The sequence below is a fragment of the Xyrauchen texanus genome, chromosome 21, assembly GCF_025860055.1.
Source record: "Xyrauchen texanus isolate HMW12.3.18 chromosome 21, RBS_HiC_50CHRs, whole genome shotgun sequence".
Taxonomy (NCBI): domain Eukaryota; kingdom Metazoa; phylum Chordata; class Actinopteri; order Cypriniformes; family Catostomidae; genus Xyrauchen; species Xyrauchen texanus.
This window is the reverse complement of record NC_068296.1, coordinates 15,024,834-15,040,951: the sequence shown is the minus strand read 5'-3', so window position 1 is coordinate 15,040,951 and position 16,118 is coordinate 15,024,834. Positions and strand designations below refer to the sequence as shown.

At 37.7% G+C, this 16,118-nt stretch overlaps 1 protein-coding gene across 3 annotated transcripts in view; it reads right to left on the bottom strand.

Annotated features, from left to right (window-relative positions):
- lekr1 (leucine, glutamate and lysine rich 1) overlaps positions 1–16,118 on the bottom strand; it is a 142,689-nt gene that overhangs the window by 20,729 nt on the left and 105,842 nt on the right. For all 3 annotated transcript variants that reach the window (XM_052151876.1, XM_052151875.1, XM_052151877.1), the window contains 2 exons: positions 4,551–4,644; positions 2,821–2,985 (listed from right to left, as the gene is read on the bottom strand). In XM_052151876.1, the coding sequence (XP_052007836.1) occupies positions 2,821–2,985; positions 4,551–4,644 (259 nt within the window). The remainder of the gene's footprint in view (positions 1–2,820; positions 2,986–4,550; positions 4,645–16,118) is intronic.

Here is a 16,118-nt window from a genome sequence, read left to right as displayed (position 1 = left end):
TCAAAAGCTTTTCTGTCCTGCATCCCTACCCCCAAATCCCCTCCCCATGTCAGCCGTGCAGAGAAAACCCTCATCTCTAGCATCTATGCAGACAAAACCTCTCAACATCACTTCTGGACCAGTAGTCCTGCCTCCACCAATTTTCCTCTGACCAAACACACTCCGACATATGCACACATTGGGTGTCAGGCTCCACCGAACAGACAGTAATCAGACATAATTTATGGCCATGAACAAAGGAGAGGTGTGAGCCAAAAACCAAACAAGCTCAGAGAAAGAAGGAGGGAGACAGACGCAGGAGGCTGGAAGAGAAAGTGAGAGAACAGAACATACAGCTTAGAACAGACCTCAACTAGCAGGTCTGTTCTGACAGGGTCGCAGGCATCAGGGGAAAAACCATAGTATTAGAAAATAACAAAATAAAATAAATATTCTAAACAAAAATACAATACAAATCATAAAAATATGAAAAGATTGAGCCAAATAAAGCCACATCTACAAGTGTCTCACTGATTAGCACAGTCTAAGATGTTGAGCCTGATTTCATGAAAATTTCGTGTCTGCTGTTATGTTTTTTCAAAATGATAATACTGTACATTTCCTCGCATATATCATGTAAGTTCTAAGGTAAAATGTCCACTGATTGGTCCTAAAAGCGAGTTTCAACCCCATACTCTAAACCAGTGGGGGTTGAGACTCCGAGTATATCAAATGGCTTTCAATTATATGGGTTGGTACGCATGTGTACCGTGGTTTATCTGATTAACACAAATAACACAAATACTGAGTTTTTTTTTGGTTCCGGGAATGAAGTAGGGAGGCGTTCATCAAAAAAAGGTTGAGAACCACTGCTCTAAACCTAAACCTAACTGATAATGTCATAAACAGCTCACATACGCTTGGAAATGTAGTTGGATATGTAATGCAAACATTCAAATGTATCACCTTAAGCCCTAGGTTTAATTCCATTTTGACACGAACGCTCAGCATCTGCAAACAGTCGAACGTGAGCCTGTCAAATTATACTCCATATAACTGTGCACGCATGCACAGGCGTTTGGCGCATGCTAGGACTGCTATGAGACACCAGACTTACTCTTCAGAAGTTAAGACCCATAAAGATATCTTTATATTCCTTCAGACTCAAGTTATACAAATGCAGGTATCTCCAGACATACACTCTAGCGTTCATGACTGACCGAAGTATACTTTGGGCTTTAAGCTGAAACATACCCTACACAAGTGCTTGAACAAAGACACTTATAGCTAAACTCGATTTCATGCATATTTGTGTTCCAAAATGTGTCGTAATGCAAGTATGCATTGCATTATAAATGTTGGCAAAAGGGTAAAACAGTAATATATTAAGTATGTTCAAATGAACCGCGGATGGCAATGCATTATCCAAGCGCTCACATCTGCGTTTGCATACCTGCATAAAATGTTTCTGCCCTAACAAGTCACGTGCTATAATAAAAGTGTTTAGTGTTCAGCATTTTGTGAGGAACAGACTGAAAAGAAAATGTTTCTATGAGACAAAGGAAAGTCAAGTTTAAAATGGCCGTGTCAAGTTCTTACAAATGGGGGACAGCCATTGAGATGAAGGGGAAATATGATGGTAATATTTCCAAATATAAATCCCACACTGACATTGATTTGGACTAAAGTTTCCAGACCAGAGTATGTAAGTTGAGCGGAGTGGCAACAATTTCCCCTCTGCGCTCAAAGCAGCCTTTAATCACTCCACCTCAGCTCCACTCCGAATTTTCCATTTCCTTTCATTGAAAATAGAACCCTGCTCGTGTTCGCTCCATGGCAAAATTTGCGCCTAACTTCCACGTCACTGTTAAGTTGTTTCAGCATGCTTTTAAATATCACAAACTTTTGTGCAGATGTACTAAATGAAAAACAAATCAACAATACTAGAAGAAAAGCTTTAATGTGCTTTACTGAAACACTAACATTAGCCCAAGTCTATTAAATAATTGTTTAGCCTACTTTTAAAACATGTCAAAACATTCTCTGAATGAAATAAATTACCAAATGAAAAACAAATCTATGTATGTTACCAAAATAAATTAATTAATTAAACACAATTTTGGTAATTCAATATTTAAATATTGGTAATACAATATCATTAGGTTTATTTATTATTTCCCTTTTTTTTTAATTTAATTTACATTTTGCCCTATAATTTTGTGAACTATATAAAAGACTATAACAAATATATGTCCAATCCTTTATTTTCAGAAATACTAAAGCTTATAAATATTTTTAAAATTTTAAATCTACCACCATTGATGTTTAGTTGTTGTATTATGGCATTAAAAGTTGAATTCTATTAAATGTGGGACATTATCCAATTGAGATAGTGATGCATTAGATAAGAATGATGATATTGTTATTTAAAATATTTACTTGGGAAGAAAGAGATACAGTATGTTTAACTGACCTTTAGATTTGCTTTCGACATGTGAATGGACACATTCCTTTTAAGATTCTACAACAAACCTATGCACGTGGCAAACACCTACCCACAATTTTTTTTCATGCCAGTAGTGTTTAACACTGCTTAACAGATAGAGAATTTTTGCTGCATTATGAGGTGCTAACATGTGTTGTACTCTTGATGGAGCATTAGTGGAGCGAAAACAATGATGCTCCAACCTTTAAAAAACCTGCTCCTCACTCCAGGCAAAATCATGCTGCTCTGCTCACATACATCCAGACATTAAAAACATTTGAAAACAAAAATGCCCTTCACTACCTAGATGAGCTTCACTTTATTGACATGGTGTGCCGGAGGTCAACCATTAGTACCTTCTTTTGAAGTTGCTTATTTTCAGTCTGATATTTGTCAGCCAGCTCCTGGTTTTTTTGCCTTTGGATGTCCAATTCTATATCTGCTTCTCTTCTTAACTCAGTCTCTTTTAGTACCAGCTGATTCTCCTGTTCAGCCTGTTGCTGATGGAGACAGGTCTCCAACTGCATGCACGCGCACACACACACACAGACACACATAGACACACAAACAAATACATGTTAAATAAGGGTTGAAGTCAAATAAAAGTTTAGAAGACACACTGAAAATCAGATTACTGTCAACAGTTCACCAATACATTCCTTAGAGCTTCAGTCAAATGACAGCAAATGTAATCAATCTCAGCCATAACACATACTATAAATGGCCAGTGCACAAAGACACACATGAACATAAAACCGCACTTGCAAAGTGAGGCACAAAAGAAAAACACAAAAAATTACAATCTGGCAGCACAAAACCTAACCAAATAGGAAGCCCCATGCAAATCCCCTAAACAACTGCACACTTGTATCACACTCGGCCATATTTACATGTTGAGTGAACACTTGTATAACACAATGTCTTTGTCATTAAAAAATTACACACAGGGCAGAATGGCTGATTTAATGAGATTTAATCATGGCCTTTCTACACTATGGTTAATTTAGGCCTCATGTGGTCAGTATAAAAAGCAAATAAAGTTGTTTGTGTTGACCTTCTATAATCGTAGTCATATCAAAGAAAGTTCTCATCAACATTGGGTTTTGAAATACTGAACTGTCAGCAGCCGGATAATATGGTTGCAGCAATTACAACAAAAAAAAAAAAAAGGGGGTGATGGCATGCAATGTATTTTTAGTGGGGCATGACCAAGGCCATCGTGGTTTTCATAGAGCACAGGGTGCAGACAGAATGCATGTGAAGTTACACAACAGGCTCTGTCTATTTGTGTGTGTATGTGTTTGAGAAAGAGAGCGAGAGCATCTTAGTGTGATTGATGGAGAAAGACTTTATGTCTGTGTGAGTCTGACAGTACTTGACAACACTTCCACATTGAATTAGATGTAATTTCACTAAATTCCTTAAAACTTGCATGCTGAGGGCCGATGAATGAAATTCAAATAATAAAATAGAGAACTAAACTGAACTTCAGAGAGAAGGAAAGGAGAAAAAACATATTGGGAGTTTTTTTATGATTGTAAAAATTGCATGTATAATAAATATATACTGTTCTAATTTTTTCTGGACTTCAAACTTACTGGAATATGTCAGTTGTTAATGTGATGAACTACACTTAGTGATGAACTACACATATTTGAATAACCCCCAGCTAGGACACCTGTTTGAACTTTGAACTTAAGGGAAACTTCATGCATCCAATAAAAATCAAAGTGGGACTCGTTGGATAAAAGTAATTGTGACAAAAATGGCTAAGAAAAGGAGTGTTTTATATACACACATATATATATATAAAGTCTAGCATCATTTGTTTTGCAGATGCCACTTGGTTTAATATATTGTTATCTATTACAGTGAAATTCATATATTTTTAAGTGCAGCTTATGTGGCCAAATACTTCTTGGGGCCATTGTTATTCCTCCAGCAAAGGGCTATATTTTCTTTTTTGTACATTATTGGACTGACCTAGGATTATCTTATCCATCCCAAGTCAACTTTAATCATTATAAGATAGAACAAAAAATTATTTAATATCACCTAAAAAAGGTGATTCATTCTGTAACATCACCTTTGAGCTGTGCTCCTGTGCAGCCTTTAGCCGTATTCTGAAGGTCTCCTCCAATCTCTCCAGCTCTCCCACATGAGTCCACCTCAAATCTTCCCTGAGAAAAGACAGTCTACATTGAATCCTCCAACAGAAATCTATTAAAATCCACAAAAAAGCTAAATATTGGATATCATAAAGTTTTAATAAGGGATAATGTTCAGTCAGCCAGTTGTTTAATGCAAAATACACCCCGACAGGGTGATAAGGACCCCAACATGAAGCACAAGATACTTGTATCACCTTGAAGAGGCTTACTTAGTGATAACAACCGGTTGACTGTTCATTATCCTATCTATTACATGGCTACTAAATAAATAAATAAATAAATAAATAAATGGACATGAAATATAGATTTGTATTGAAATTATGTTACCATGTGAGAAGAAAGAAATAGCTGAAGTGCTGATTTGCACCTTTGGTTTGCGTCGGAGTTCTGGTGGTGTTTATTTTTCGAAAATGACTGTCTGACTGCTCATTATCTAGCTTATTACAAGACAACTTGCCAAATAAATTAGTAACTGGACATGAAACATTGATATGAGTTGAGATTATGTAATTAGCTTACTTGTAGAGATCGCAAAGTAATCCGAGAAGTAAGAACGATGACACGCAATACCCCGATGACTAATATGTCTGATATGCCTTAATCCCCAGATGTGGGGTTGTTATTTAGAAATATCAGACTGCTAGATGGCACCATTGAACAATTAGAATCGGCATTCCAGAGACCCCTGTAATAAAAATAAAATAATAGCCTACATAAGAGAACATGTTTTAATGTCACTGAGAAAATGATCAAATGTGAGCACCCTTATAAAATTTATTTTCTGGATCTGACTCACATTTGCAAAGATGTACTGTAACATTCTATGTTTTAGCATTTTTAAATGGCTAAACATGAGTAATGGGACACAATGACACACTCTCACTTACATAAACGCATACAAAAAGACTTCAAACAGACACATTTACAGACACATTTACAAGCAAGAACATTTGCCCATGTTTGACGCAGTTGTTATGGAGATGTAATTGTTATTTTTGCTAATTGACATATGTCATGAAATCTCCTTGTATAAAACTCGGACTTATAGTTAGAAACTGTACAAAAGAAACTGAAGAAATGGGGCCTTAAACGTGGACAACAAAGTCAGAGCCTGCAATGAGTAATTCACAACAACTTCTAACCCTAGCTGGAGATTTTCACTACTCAGTCTGCACATGGGTTTTCAAGATAAAACAGGCAAGAGGCAAGACAGACAATGTGGGTGTGTAATATGTGTGTATTTGTGGAAAATAGCCCTGTTTCCTGGTAAACCTGTGGCCAGACTACACCTCTGTTTTTCATAAATTCTAATCTGTACACCTCCTTTATCACGAGCACTTTTAAAAAGCACAATTTCCTCTGATCGCTGCTTTGTAAATGTATCTTTTGAAGACATTAAAATATCTATAAAAAAGGGAAACATTGGTAATGGATGTGCTGTTTATAGACGACCTTTTTGATTGTTTTCTAGCAGGGGAGGCATACTTTTAATAACATTTCACAATTATTTCAAGGAGAAAGTTAAGGTTAGGTTTGTACTTAAAGGGGCTGTAAGTACTGTAATATTTAGATTAAATGACATGCTGAAAACACCCCCATTACCTGTAGGATATCATTGCAATAAGTTCCATGAAATATCACACAAGTCTCTGTAAAATTCCTAGGCTCAGCAAACAGTGGGGACAAAGAATGATTTTAACTGAAAAACAAGATATTTTCCCATGTGTATTATCTCTCTTATTGGGAGACTATGCAACATTTATAGTCTGTATAACCTCCTATTTAAATGTTCTCTCTTTCTTGCTTTGTGGTCACATTTAAACTATGATTACCATTTGACTCATCAGAAACTATTTATTAGTCTGTGTGTCAAAACAGTCTTTCAAAACCTCTTCTGTTTAATGAGACAGACAGTAGGGATGCGTTCAATGCTGGTGACTAGACCAACAACTTGGCAGCAATTCCATTTTTACAGCACATTCCTCTGTGACTCAAACATTCCTCCCATGAGAAGTAACCTGTGACAATGATTTTTTATACAGACTTCTTCCAGCTTGGATTGGTTAAGATTGTAACATGCAAACAAACAAACAAACAAACAAATAAAAAAATCAGCTCAAGAACAAAATCAAAGTCTAAACAGGCTGACTGAATCAGATCACCACATACCAATATTCCTATGTCTACCTGTCCTAACATAACCTCTTTTAGTTAAAACTATGTCGGTCTTGAATACATTGATATTCAAGATATTTGGTGTTTATTTTTAAAATACACACTTCAGCTTAAAATATGTTTGAAACACTAAAAATACCAACCTAAATACACACTAGCATGTGTTAAGGGAGGTTGCTATAATTCCCCAGAGGGAGGGGAAGTTATAGAAAGAGCAGGGGAGGACAGACTGATATACACAGAGATGAAAAGAGAGAGAGAGAGAGAGAGAGAGAGAGAGAGAGAGAGAGAGAGAGTCTCTCTTTGTGAGGTAGCATAATATTAATGTTAGATAGGTTTTGTATGGACAGACAAGTGTCCTGAATCGAAATGTTTATAGATATGTACAGGTTTAGAACAAACTTATTATGTTTATTCTTAAGGGTAAAGTGGCTATTTTTGTTTTGTTTTTGGGTTTTTTGAGCCATTTCGATCTTCCGGTTTAAAAACCAAACTTGAAGCAATGTCATAAAATATGAAGTATATGCGTAAACTCTGAATTTTGGTTGGTAGAAGAGTAAACTGTTGCATCATTTGATTCTGACCATTTCTCCACATTATTCATGAGAAGGAACACTTCCATCCAGTTACTGCACTGCATCATGCATGAGCTCGCATAACAGCAGAGAATTCAAAATACGCAGATGTGACAGAGGTTCTGGCCTGCACAAGCAACAGCATTTGCGGAACAGATATAAGAGGGGCACAGTGGTGAGATCACATTTACAAGGGAGAATTCTAAATCACACATGGACATGACTGTGCTTCCTGGCCCAGATATGAGAGCAGACTTTTACACAGAACACCGTGGTGAGATCAGAATCACATGTCAGAATGTACTGCAGTCAATAACCGAGCCAAAGAAGCATGTTGGCCACAGTTCTGCAACTCATGCTCCATACAATCAGTTTGTTTAGAGACGTAGTGTCTTCCATCCAGTCCTCTCCATACGTCTGATCATGGACAGGATAACATGAAAGCTTGTTCAAAAATAGAAGACAATGATGAAAACCGAAATCTCAAAGTCATGTCAAATCTTTGGTGTAAAAGTTACCATTTTCAAGACAACAATGTTGAAATACTGGATAACTTTACACAGACATGGTACTAAGTGATTTTATTACACTGGAGTCATGTACGTAAACAAGTATTATATTTAAGTATTGTGGCTGTACTTCTGAAACAGTGTGTAGTTGATGTTTAGTGTATTGGAACCGTATACTTTAATAATGTCACTTTACATAGGCCACGTCTGGAATGCCCAAACTTTACTGCACTTGTGTAATCAAATCAATAGCAACACATTGAAGTTGCAGATAGAAACCAAATGCTGTAAAAATGGAAGAAGTTGTGGGAGAGGAGAGAAAACACATGACAAAAAGTTCTGAGAGAAGTTTAATAACGTAACAATACAGCTTTGAGGTCGAACACTGATACTAAATGTGCAATCGCTCACACCCCAAAGGGCTTTGCACACCAGAGGCAATGCGATAATGCGAAACGAGTAGCCGACGAATGGTCCTTTCACATTAAAAGCGAGGTGAATAATACTGTCAGCACATTACAACAGATGGCACTAATCAACAAGCAATTTTACCCCACAAAGACATATGTACAGAGTGCATTGCAAGTCACAGCAATAGTATAAATACTAATAATTGACAAAGAAAAACACTGAAGATTAGTAAAGTTGTTTATTACAAAAGTGATACAAAGGCAAAGATGCTGCAATATATATTACAGATAAAAAAGAGCTGATGTAAGATTAAATGCAAAGGGAAATAATGCAGCAATATGGAATACATTATTAAGACAATCCATGTAAGATCAGAGAGTTTTTTTAAAGGGGATGCAAGGCAGTGAAGCAGCAATATCATTTACATGTTAAGGAACCGATATGTGAAAAAAAAGTTTCGGTTAGTTTCATTTGATGCAAATGAAATACACATTCTCACTGCTGATCTAGGATTCCTTCCTTGAGTTACCTAAAAGTTTAATATCAGTGGTCAAAACAGCTTTCTGTGCTGTTACTGCTGCAGCTTCTGACACGTGATCCAAAGATGATATTTTTTTGGTCAGGGCATTTCTTCGGCGGGCGAAGAACGAAAAAATGAACGAAAAAAAAAAAAAAGACGCTTCGTCGGAACGTTAATTTTTGCTCCACGTATGAACGGCTCCATAGGAATCCATTGTTTCTATTCAAAATGTTAATTGTGGCTAGAAATTGCAGTGAAAATTCATGTTTGGAGTGAAAAGGCCTTAAGAAAGAATGGGAAAATATTGTCCATTTAAAATTCTTATTAAGTAGTTGGGTACGATTCGTGAGAATTTGTGAAATTCTCTACAAACCTCTACAAAGTGTTTCATATACTAAACCTTTTCTAAATTATTTCTGAAAATTAATGTCTTTCTCACTAAATACTCTGGGTTATATATATATATCAATAGAACGTGTTTTTAATCTTTGAGAACCAACACTTTAAAAAAGGACTTAAATATATATATATATATATATATATATATATATATATATATACACTTCTGTTTTGTCCATAACAGAGTTAAAGATGAAGGTGTTAAATCACACAAAATGAAACATAAGGCTTTAATGCCTGAGGTGGGGAAGGTTTTGTTTAAGGTTTAATATATGCCAAATGATTTGGAGTATTCAGAAACTGAATTAAATTAAATATAGTAAAAATAATAATTAAAAAAAAAAAACAAGTTGAAATATTATGGTTTGAAGCCCAAGAATACCCCTCTACAGTAAATACATTACAACCAACACTTCAGTTGATTTTCCTCATTCTGTCAAACATTATATGTTGTTTTATTTACATTAAAGAAGTATCGAACAACAATAACTGAATCCAAAACTTACTATTTCTCAATATATCCCATTCTTTTGCCTCTTGTCTTCATTTTCTCTTCATCTTTACATATTTGTTCAGATCCACTATGTTATCTGAACATTTCCACTCCCAGTCACGACTACTTTTTCTTATGTTTATGTGTCTGTAATCTCCAGACAACATAAGGCCACTCAGACAGAATCCTGATATTAGAAATAGAGTGTGTATAAGATTAGAGTCAGTCAACACATACACAAATCTTTGAGGGAACTTTCCATTGACTCCTGTTGTTTTGTACTGAGCTAATGATATCCCCTAATCCAACCCTAACCCTTCCAGAATTATTTTTTTAATTTTATTTCCACTTTATTATTAAGATATGATTTAGTGTATTATGTTTATTAAGCAGCTCCCTGTCAAACTAGGCAGATGCTAACATGGACATCTTGCATGATATGCCCTAAACCTTTAAAAAACAAAACAAAACATAATATTAATACTATATTTTGTTGAAAAATTATACTTCTGTCAGTTAAAGCATATATATTGTTCATAGTGTCAATCTCTATGCTAATTACTGACAGCAGACCCTGCAGCCATTAAATATTCTGACTAATAAAGGCCTGTCAATGGCAGTCACATTCAAGCTGAAATTAGTATGCATATATGGATCGAAGAATGACAAGAAATACATAATTGAGCAATTGACAGACATATGTATATGATTTGTTTTTGATTAAGTGTGATTCACTGCATCAAGCTGTTTTTATGCCATTCTATGACCAATGGCAACACAAACATGTAAACATACCCTCACATAAAGATACAAAGTACTAATCTTGCTAGCCGTCTAGTAAAGGTTGTTTTCAAACATGTTTTCAAAGGCAGATAATTTGGATAATTTAGAGTCGAGGTGCAGCCAGTGTTTCACAACATAACATGCAGACATGTTAAACCTGTAGTGCTCATGCAGGTGGTGCAAGTATGAGTCTGGCCTGCAAATAATTTCACTATGGGTGCTTTCACACTTAGTTCAGTTGAGTTTGATTCCTCCCCCCTTCCCCTTCCCCTGCACCTGCCCCATTTGTCTCTGTTTACATTATTATTTGGGTCCAAACCGTGGTACAGTTGAGTTCAGGTGGTAGCTGTTTACCACTAGGTACCAACTCAGGAGAAGATGCCAGTTTCACTGTTATTAAAGTATTTGTCTCTTTGAATTAAACCACCATAAAAATTGGAAATGCATAAAATAGCGTTTGTATGTCGTGGATGTGCTGAATGAGATGTAAAGAATGTGAGCAACTCTCTGAAGATGATTTATTTGGAGACAAGCAGGTCTGAGAAATGTATCATATCCCAATAATTGTGACTGGAAACATGCAAAGGTGCAAATAAGACGTCATTAGGGATGTCATAAAATATTGATATATCGATTATTGATTGGTACGTTATTTTATAAATATATTTTTGAGGCATTGATATATTAAAATTAGCCAACATTTATGCTGCCTTCAAGTGCTATCAGAATTATCATAAATACAAGTTTCCACCTCGGAAAATGCACATGAATGACCCCTCAAGTCGTAATTACGATAATTTTGATACCCGAGTTTCCAAGATGGGAGGAGTCCTAAACTTTCAACATGGTGGAGGAGAGTACAGTATCTGTAGTGAATGACAGGTTTGTTTATTTTTCTAAATACTAATTGTTAGCGCTTGCCGTTTTGGTCATAGTCATTTAAATATATCAGCAAGCATTCTATGAATTTTGTAAATTTTTACTCTGTGAAAATAGCTTCTATTTGAACAAAATTCCATTATCGTCAGCAAGCTAACTGAGCGATAAATATTATGGTGTCAAAATAAAAGTTTCTCAAGAAATATGTATGAAGCTGGCGTAAAACATGTTTCATGTTCTTTCCCATAACAATGCACGTGAACATGACGTTCCATAATTCCAATAGCACATGAAGAGAGCATTAAATTAAAGCCAAATTGGCATGCTTTCCAATTTACTTAGATGGCCTCTGTTAACAGTCTGGCATAATAGAATTGGTAGACCACAAGAGGGTGATATACCATGTACTGAAGCCGGTCGTGGTCACGATCACACACACACACACAAACCGGTATTTTAGAGCTCCTTGACACACACACAAACACACACACACACACACACACACACACACACACACGACAAGCTGAAGCGGCGCAGATGGCAGTTTTTGTACTTTTTCAAGGATTAACAAAGTGACGTTGATGAGGTTAGTGAAACTGGTGTAACTGCGCAACGTTTATTATGCAATATCTCTGAAAAGGTCTTTCATTCAAGCTGTCAAACCACGAAAAGACATACTTGTTACTGAAAAGAAATTGTATAAGCTCTATGAAAGATACTTATACTAAACTATACATCCAGTTATACTAAAGTAAATACTCTTTGTCCTTTGATAATGATTTAGGTCGAATTTAATGGAAAACTATGCGACATGCGCTCTGTGGCACTTCAGAATGTTGACGCTGAGCGTTGACGGTGTGTGTTCCTTTGTAGAAAATAAATAATTGTTTTGAATTTTAGAGCACGCCATGTCATCCGCCAGATGCGTCCGGTATGCACCCCCTTTAATTTACCCTGCTGCTCACGTTTTACTAAAGTTGTGTTGAGAAATATTTCTGAAGAGACAAAGTTTATTGTGCAATGAGCAGCCATTTATAAATGAATTTATATTGGGTGCAAGGCGAGGGTGCGTAACGATTTCGGAAAACAATTACCATGCTTACATACACTTAAGAAAATGGTTTATTCCAGGGTTTTTGCAGAAAGCAGTTTAACACATTTGGGTTTCTCCTGGAGAACGCAGCTTAGGTGGTCATGTAAACGCATAAGCGGTATTCTTACAGGTTTTTTAAAAGAGTGCGCATGTGCGTGAACAGACTGGATAACTAATGTCATAGGATGGAGACCAACAAGTCAACACAGCGGGAAGAATTCAACATTTCTGGGAGTACAGTAGGAAAAGCACATACACTATAAACTATTCCCATTTATACACACACCAGTAATATACACCAAATATTGACTGTCCCTCACATTGGCATGCTCATACATTGGGGAAATCCCACAGTTTAACACAAGATGGAAACTCGACAATTGCAGCGCATTTTTTTTTCCTCCAAGTGATTTTTATTTGTAAAGCGCTTTTCACAACACACATTGTTTCAAAGTCACTTTGTAGAAAATTATGCTATAACAGAAAATGAAGCTGTAATGTCTTACAATCATAATTGTGCAGTTTGATAAAAATATGATTGCAGTTTTCGCTCCAGGTTGTGATAGAAAGTTAATCATCACAGCAAAAATGAAAAAACAACGCAACATAAAATAGAATAGCTAATTTATTCTTGGATGCAATGTTTGTTATTTACACAAACTTTGTGGGGAAATTATGTTGCTGTGGAGAAAACTACTTACTGACTGAGCCGCAAAGAGTATGTAGTGCATGTAAACAGGAACTCCACTTTCTCACAACAAGCTGCTTTCTGGTGTCCATGTAAACATTGTCACATCATGTTCACACCAACCAAACAAACACAGCTTTGACGTCAAACAAACCCGGGTGCGCACCAATAGTGTGAAAGTGCCCTAAAAAGTATTTACTCAGATATCTATTCATTATAGATAACTGTTGAAATAATATCACTTTAAGATTAAAAACCAAAAATAACTATTGGTGGTACTTAGCAAGTATGTATCTACATATTTAGGTAATTTAAATAATACATGTAGAAATGTAGGTAATGGTTTAAGTATTGAAAATCCTGTATATTTGCCTAATGATCTGAATATGGTGGTCCTCTAATATCTATTGAGGTTACGGCTCTGGAACTCTGGCGCTTTGGAGGGAAACTATAATGGTGTTTCCATCATCAGGCCGAACGGTTGCCGTTGTCATTCTACATCAGTTCTATATTAATTCCAGAATTTGCTCTACAGTTGTCCTATATCTATATTTTTCTACAGTATGAGGGATCCCTTTAAAACTACAAAACTGCAAGTTAAGTGATGTTGTGCTCTCCCTCCCTCCCTCTTTCTCTTTGAACTGGTCTTTGTTAGCAGACCAGAAAGTATCTGAAGTGCTCCCTCAGTGAAGTGTTACTCTCTCTCTCTCTCTCTCACTCTCTCTCTCTCTCTCTCTCTCTCTCTCTCTCTCTCTCTCTCTCTCTCTCTCTCCTGAACAGTGGTTAGAATCTCTCTTGCTTTATTCAACTGAAAAACTGTGAGTTGCAGGGTGCCGACTGCAATTTGTGTAGTGTGCACTAGGCTTTAGAATCAATAGCACACTGAACTAGAAATATAGATAATATCTAATATTAAAAGAAAAGCTAAAATATTTGAAACTGTGTGGCGATCAGCGTCGGCCCGAAATTAGAGATCATTATTCAATCAGCATCGGAGGGAGCATGCTGATCGGAAGCACCTGAAAATAACCAGCGGATGGAAATATGTGGCACCATAGTGAGGGAAGGGGAGCTATGAATCTCCACTCACCTAATGCTGTGTCTCTTTGTCTCCCTTTCTCAGGTTCGAGTAATGGATAGCCCAGTCAGCACATGGCTAAACACACGCATGCAACATGGGAAGAACTGATGTTTCTGGGTCAAGCACTGGTTAACTTACCTCACTTCAGAGAATGAGCAAAGCCACTGCATAGACCTTAAAGCATGCCATGAAAGATCATTTTGTGTATGTGCCTCATTCATTCTGCCACAGTGGTGGAGAATGTGGGCAGCAAGATAAAGGGTGAGGACAGACAACAAAACTCCCACAGAATTTGTTTTTATCCCAACTACAGATCCAGATTTTGGCTTGCTTCGGCACAGGCACAATGGTTGACGTTTTGAAGCATGTGGGGACTACAGACTGGGAGAGGGACAGGTTGAAAATGTCTGTAAAAACACCAGCTAGTTTGTTTGCGCACGCTCTGATGACGCGGCCCGGAATGCCGTCTGGACCCGCAGCTTTACGGATGTTCACCCGTCGGAAGGATCGTGTTACATCCGCAACAGAGATGGAGAGTGAACCAACCTCTGTAGCGTCGCCCACGAGTGCTCTCTCCACGAGGGTGGTGTTGTTGTCCTCAAAACGAGCATAAAATGCATTAAGCTCATCCGGGAGAGAGGCAGCGGTGTTCACGGTGGAGTTGTTATTCCCTTTGTAGTCTGTGATGATGTTAATGCCCTACCACATACTTCTAGAGTCGGTGGTGTTGAACTGTCCTTCAATTTTGTGCCTGTACTGGCATTTGGCTGCACTGATAGTGTTTCGGAGGGCATAACTGGCATGTTTATGCTCCTCCGCGTTCCCGGAATTAAAAGTGGAGGTCCGCGCATTAAGTGCCGTGCGAACATTGCAGTTAACCCATAGTTTCTGGTTGGGGTAGATCCGTATTGTTTTGGTTGGCACAATGTCCTCTACACACTTCCTGTTGAAACACGTTACGCTATCAGCGTAAACCTCGATGTCGTCATCAGAGGCGGACCGGAACATCTCCCAGTCCGCGTGATCAAAACAGTCTTGTAGCATAGAGTCTGATTGGTCCGACCAGCACTGGATCATTCTGAGGGTGGGTGCTTCCCGTTTCAGTTTCTGCCTGTAAGCGGGCAGAAGCAGAAGGGAAGAGTGGTCTGATTTGCCAAATGGTAGGCGGGGGAGGGATTTGTAGCCATCCCGGACAGGAGAATAGCAATGATCCAAAACCCGGTCCCCTCGTGTGTTGAAGCTGATTTGTTGGTGGTATTTTGGTGCGATTGTTTTAAATTTGGCTTTGTTAAAGTCCCCGGTAACAATGAACGCAGCCACAGGGTGGGCGGTTTCCTGCTCACTTGTACTCCCATACAGTTCCTTGAGTGCCCTGTCTGTGTCAGCTTGTGGGGGGATGTACACAGCTGTGATAATAGCAGCTGTGAATTCCCTCAGTAGCCAGAATGGTCGACACAGAAGCATGAGATATTCCAGATCAGGAGAGCAGAAAGACTTGATAAAATGTACATTCCTTTGATCATACCATGATTTGTTGATCCTAAAACGTACACCGCCTCTGCTTTTACCTGAGAGGTCTTTCTCTCTGTCCGCTTGGTGCGCAGAGAAACCTGCAGGTTCGATGGCTGAGTCTGGAATCCCTGCAGACATCCAGGTTTCTGTAAGGCAGATAACGCAGCAATCCCTCATCTCTCGTTGGAAAGAGATCTGCGCTCTCAGCTCATAGAGCTTGTTGTCCAGAGACTGAACATTTGCCAGTAGTATACTGGGTATCGGGGGTCGGTTTGCGCAACGTCTTACTCTGATGAGAACGCCTTTTTCCCTTTTTCCTTCTGCATTTCTGCGGCCGGGCAGCCCAGACAAAGGGCTCCACTGGC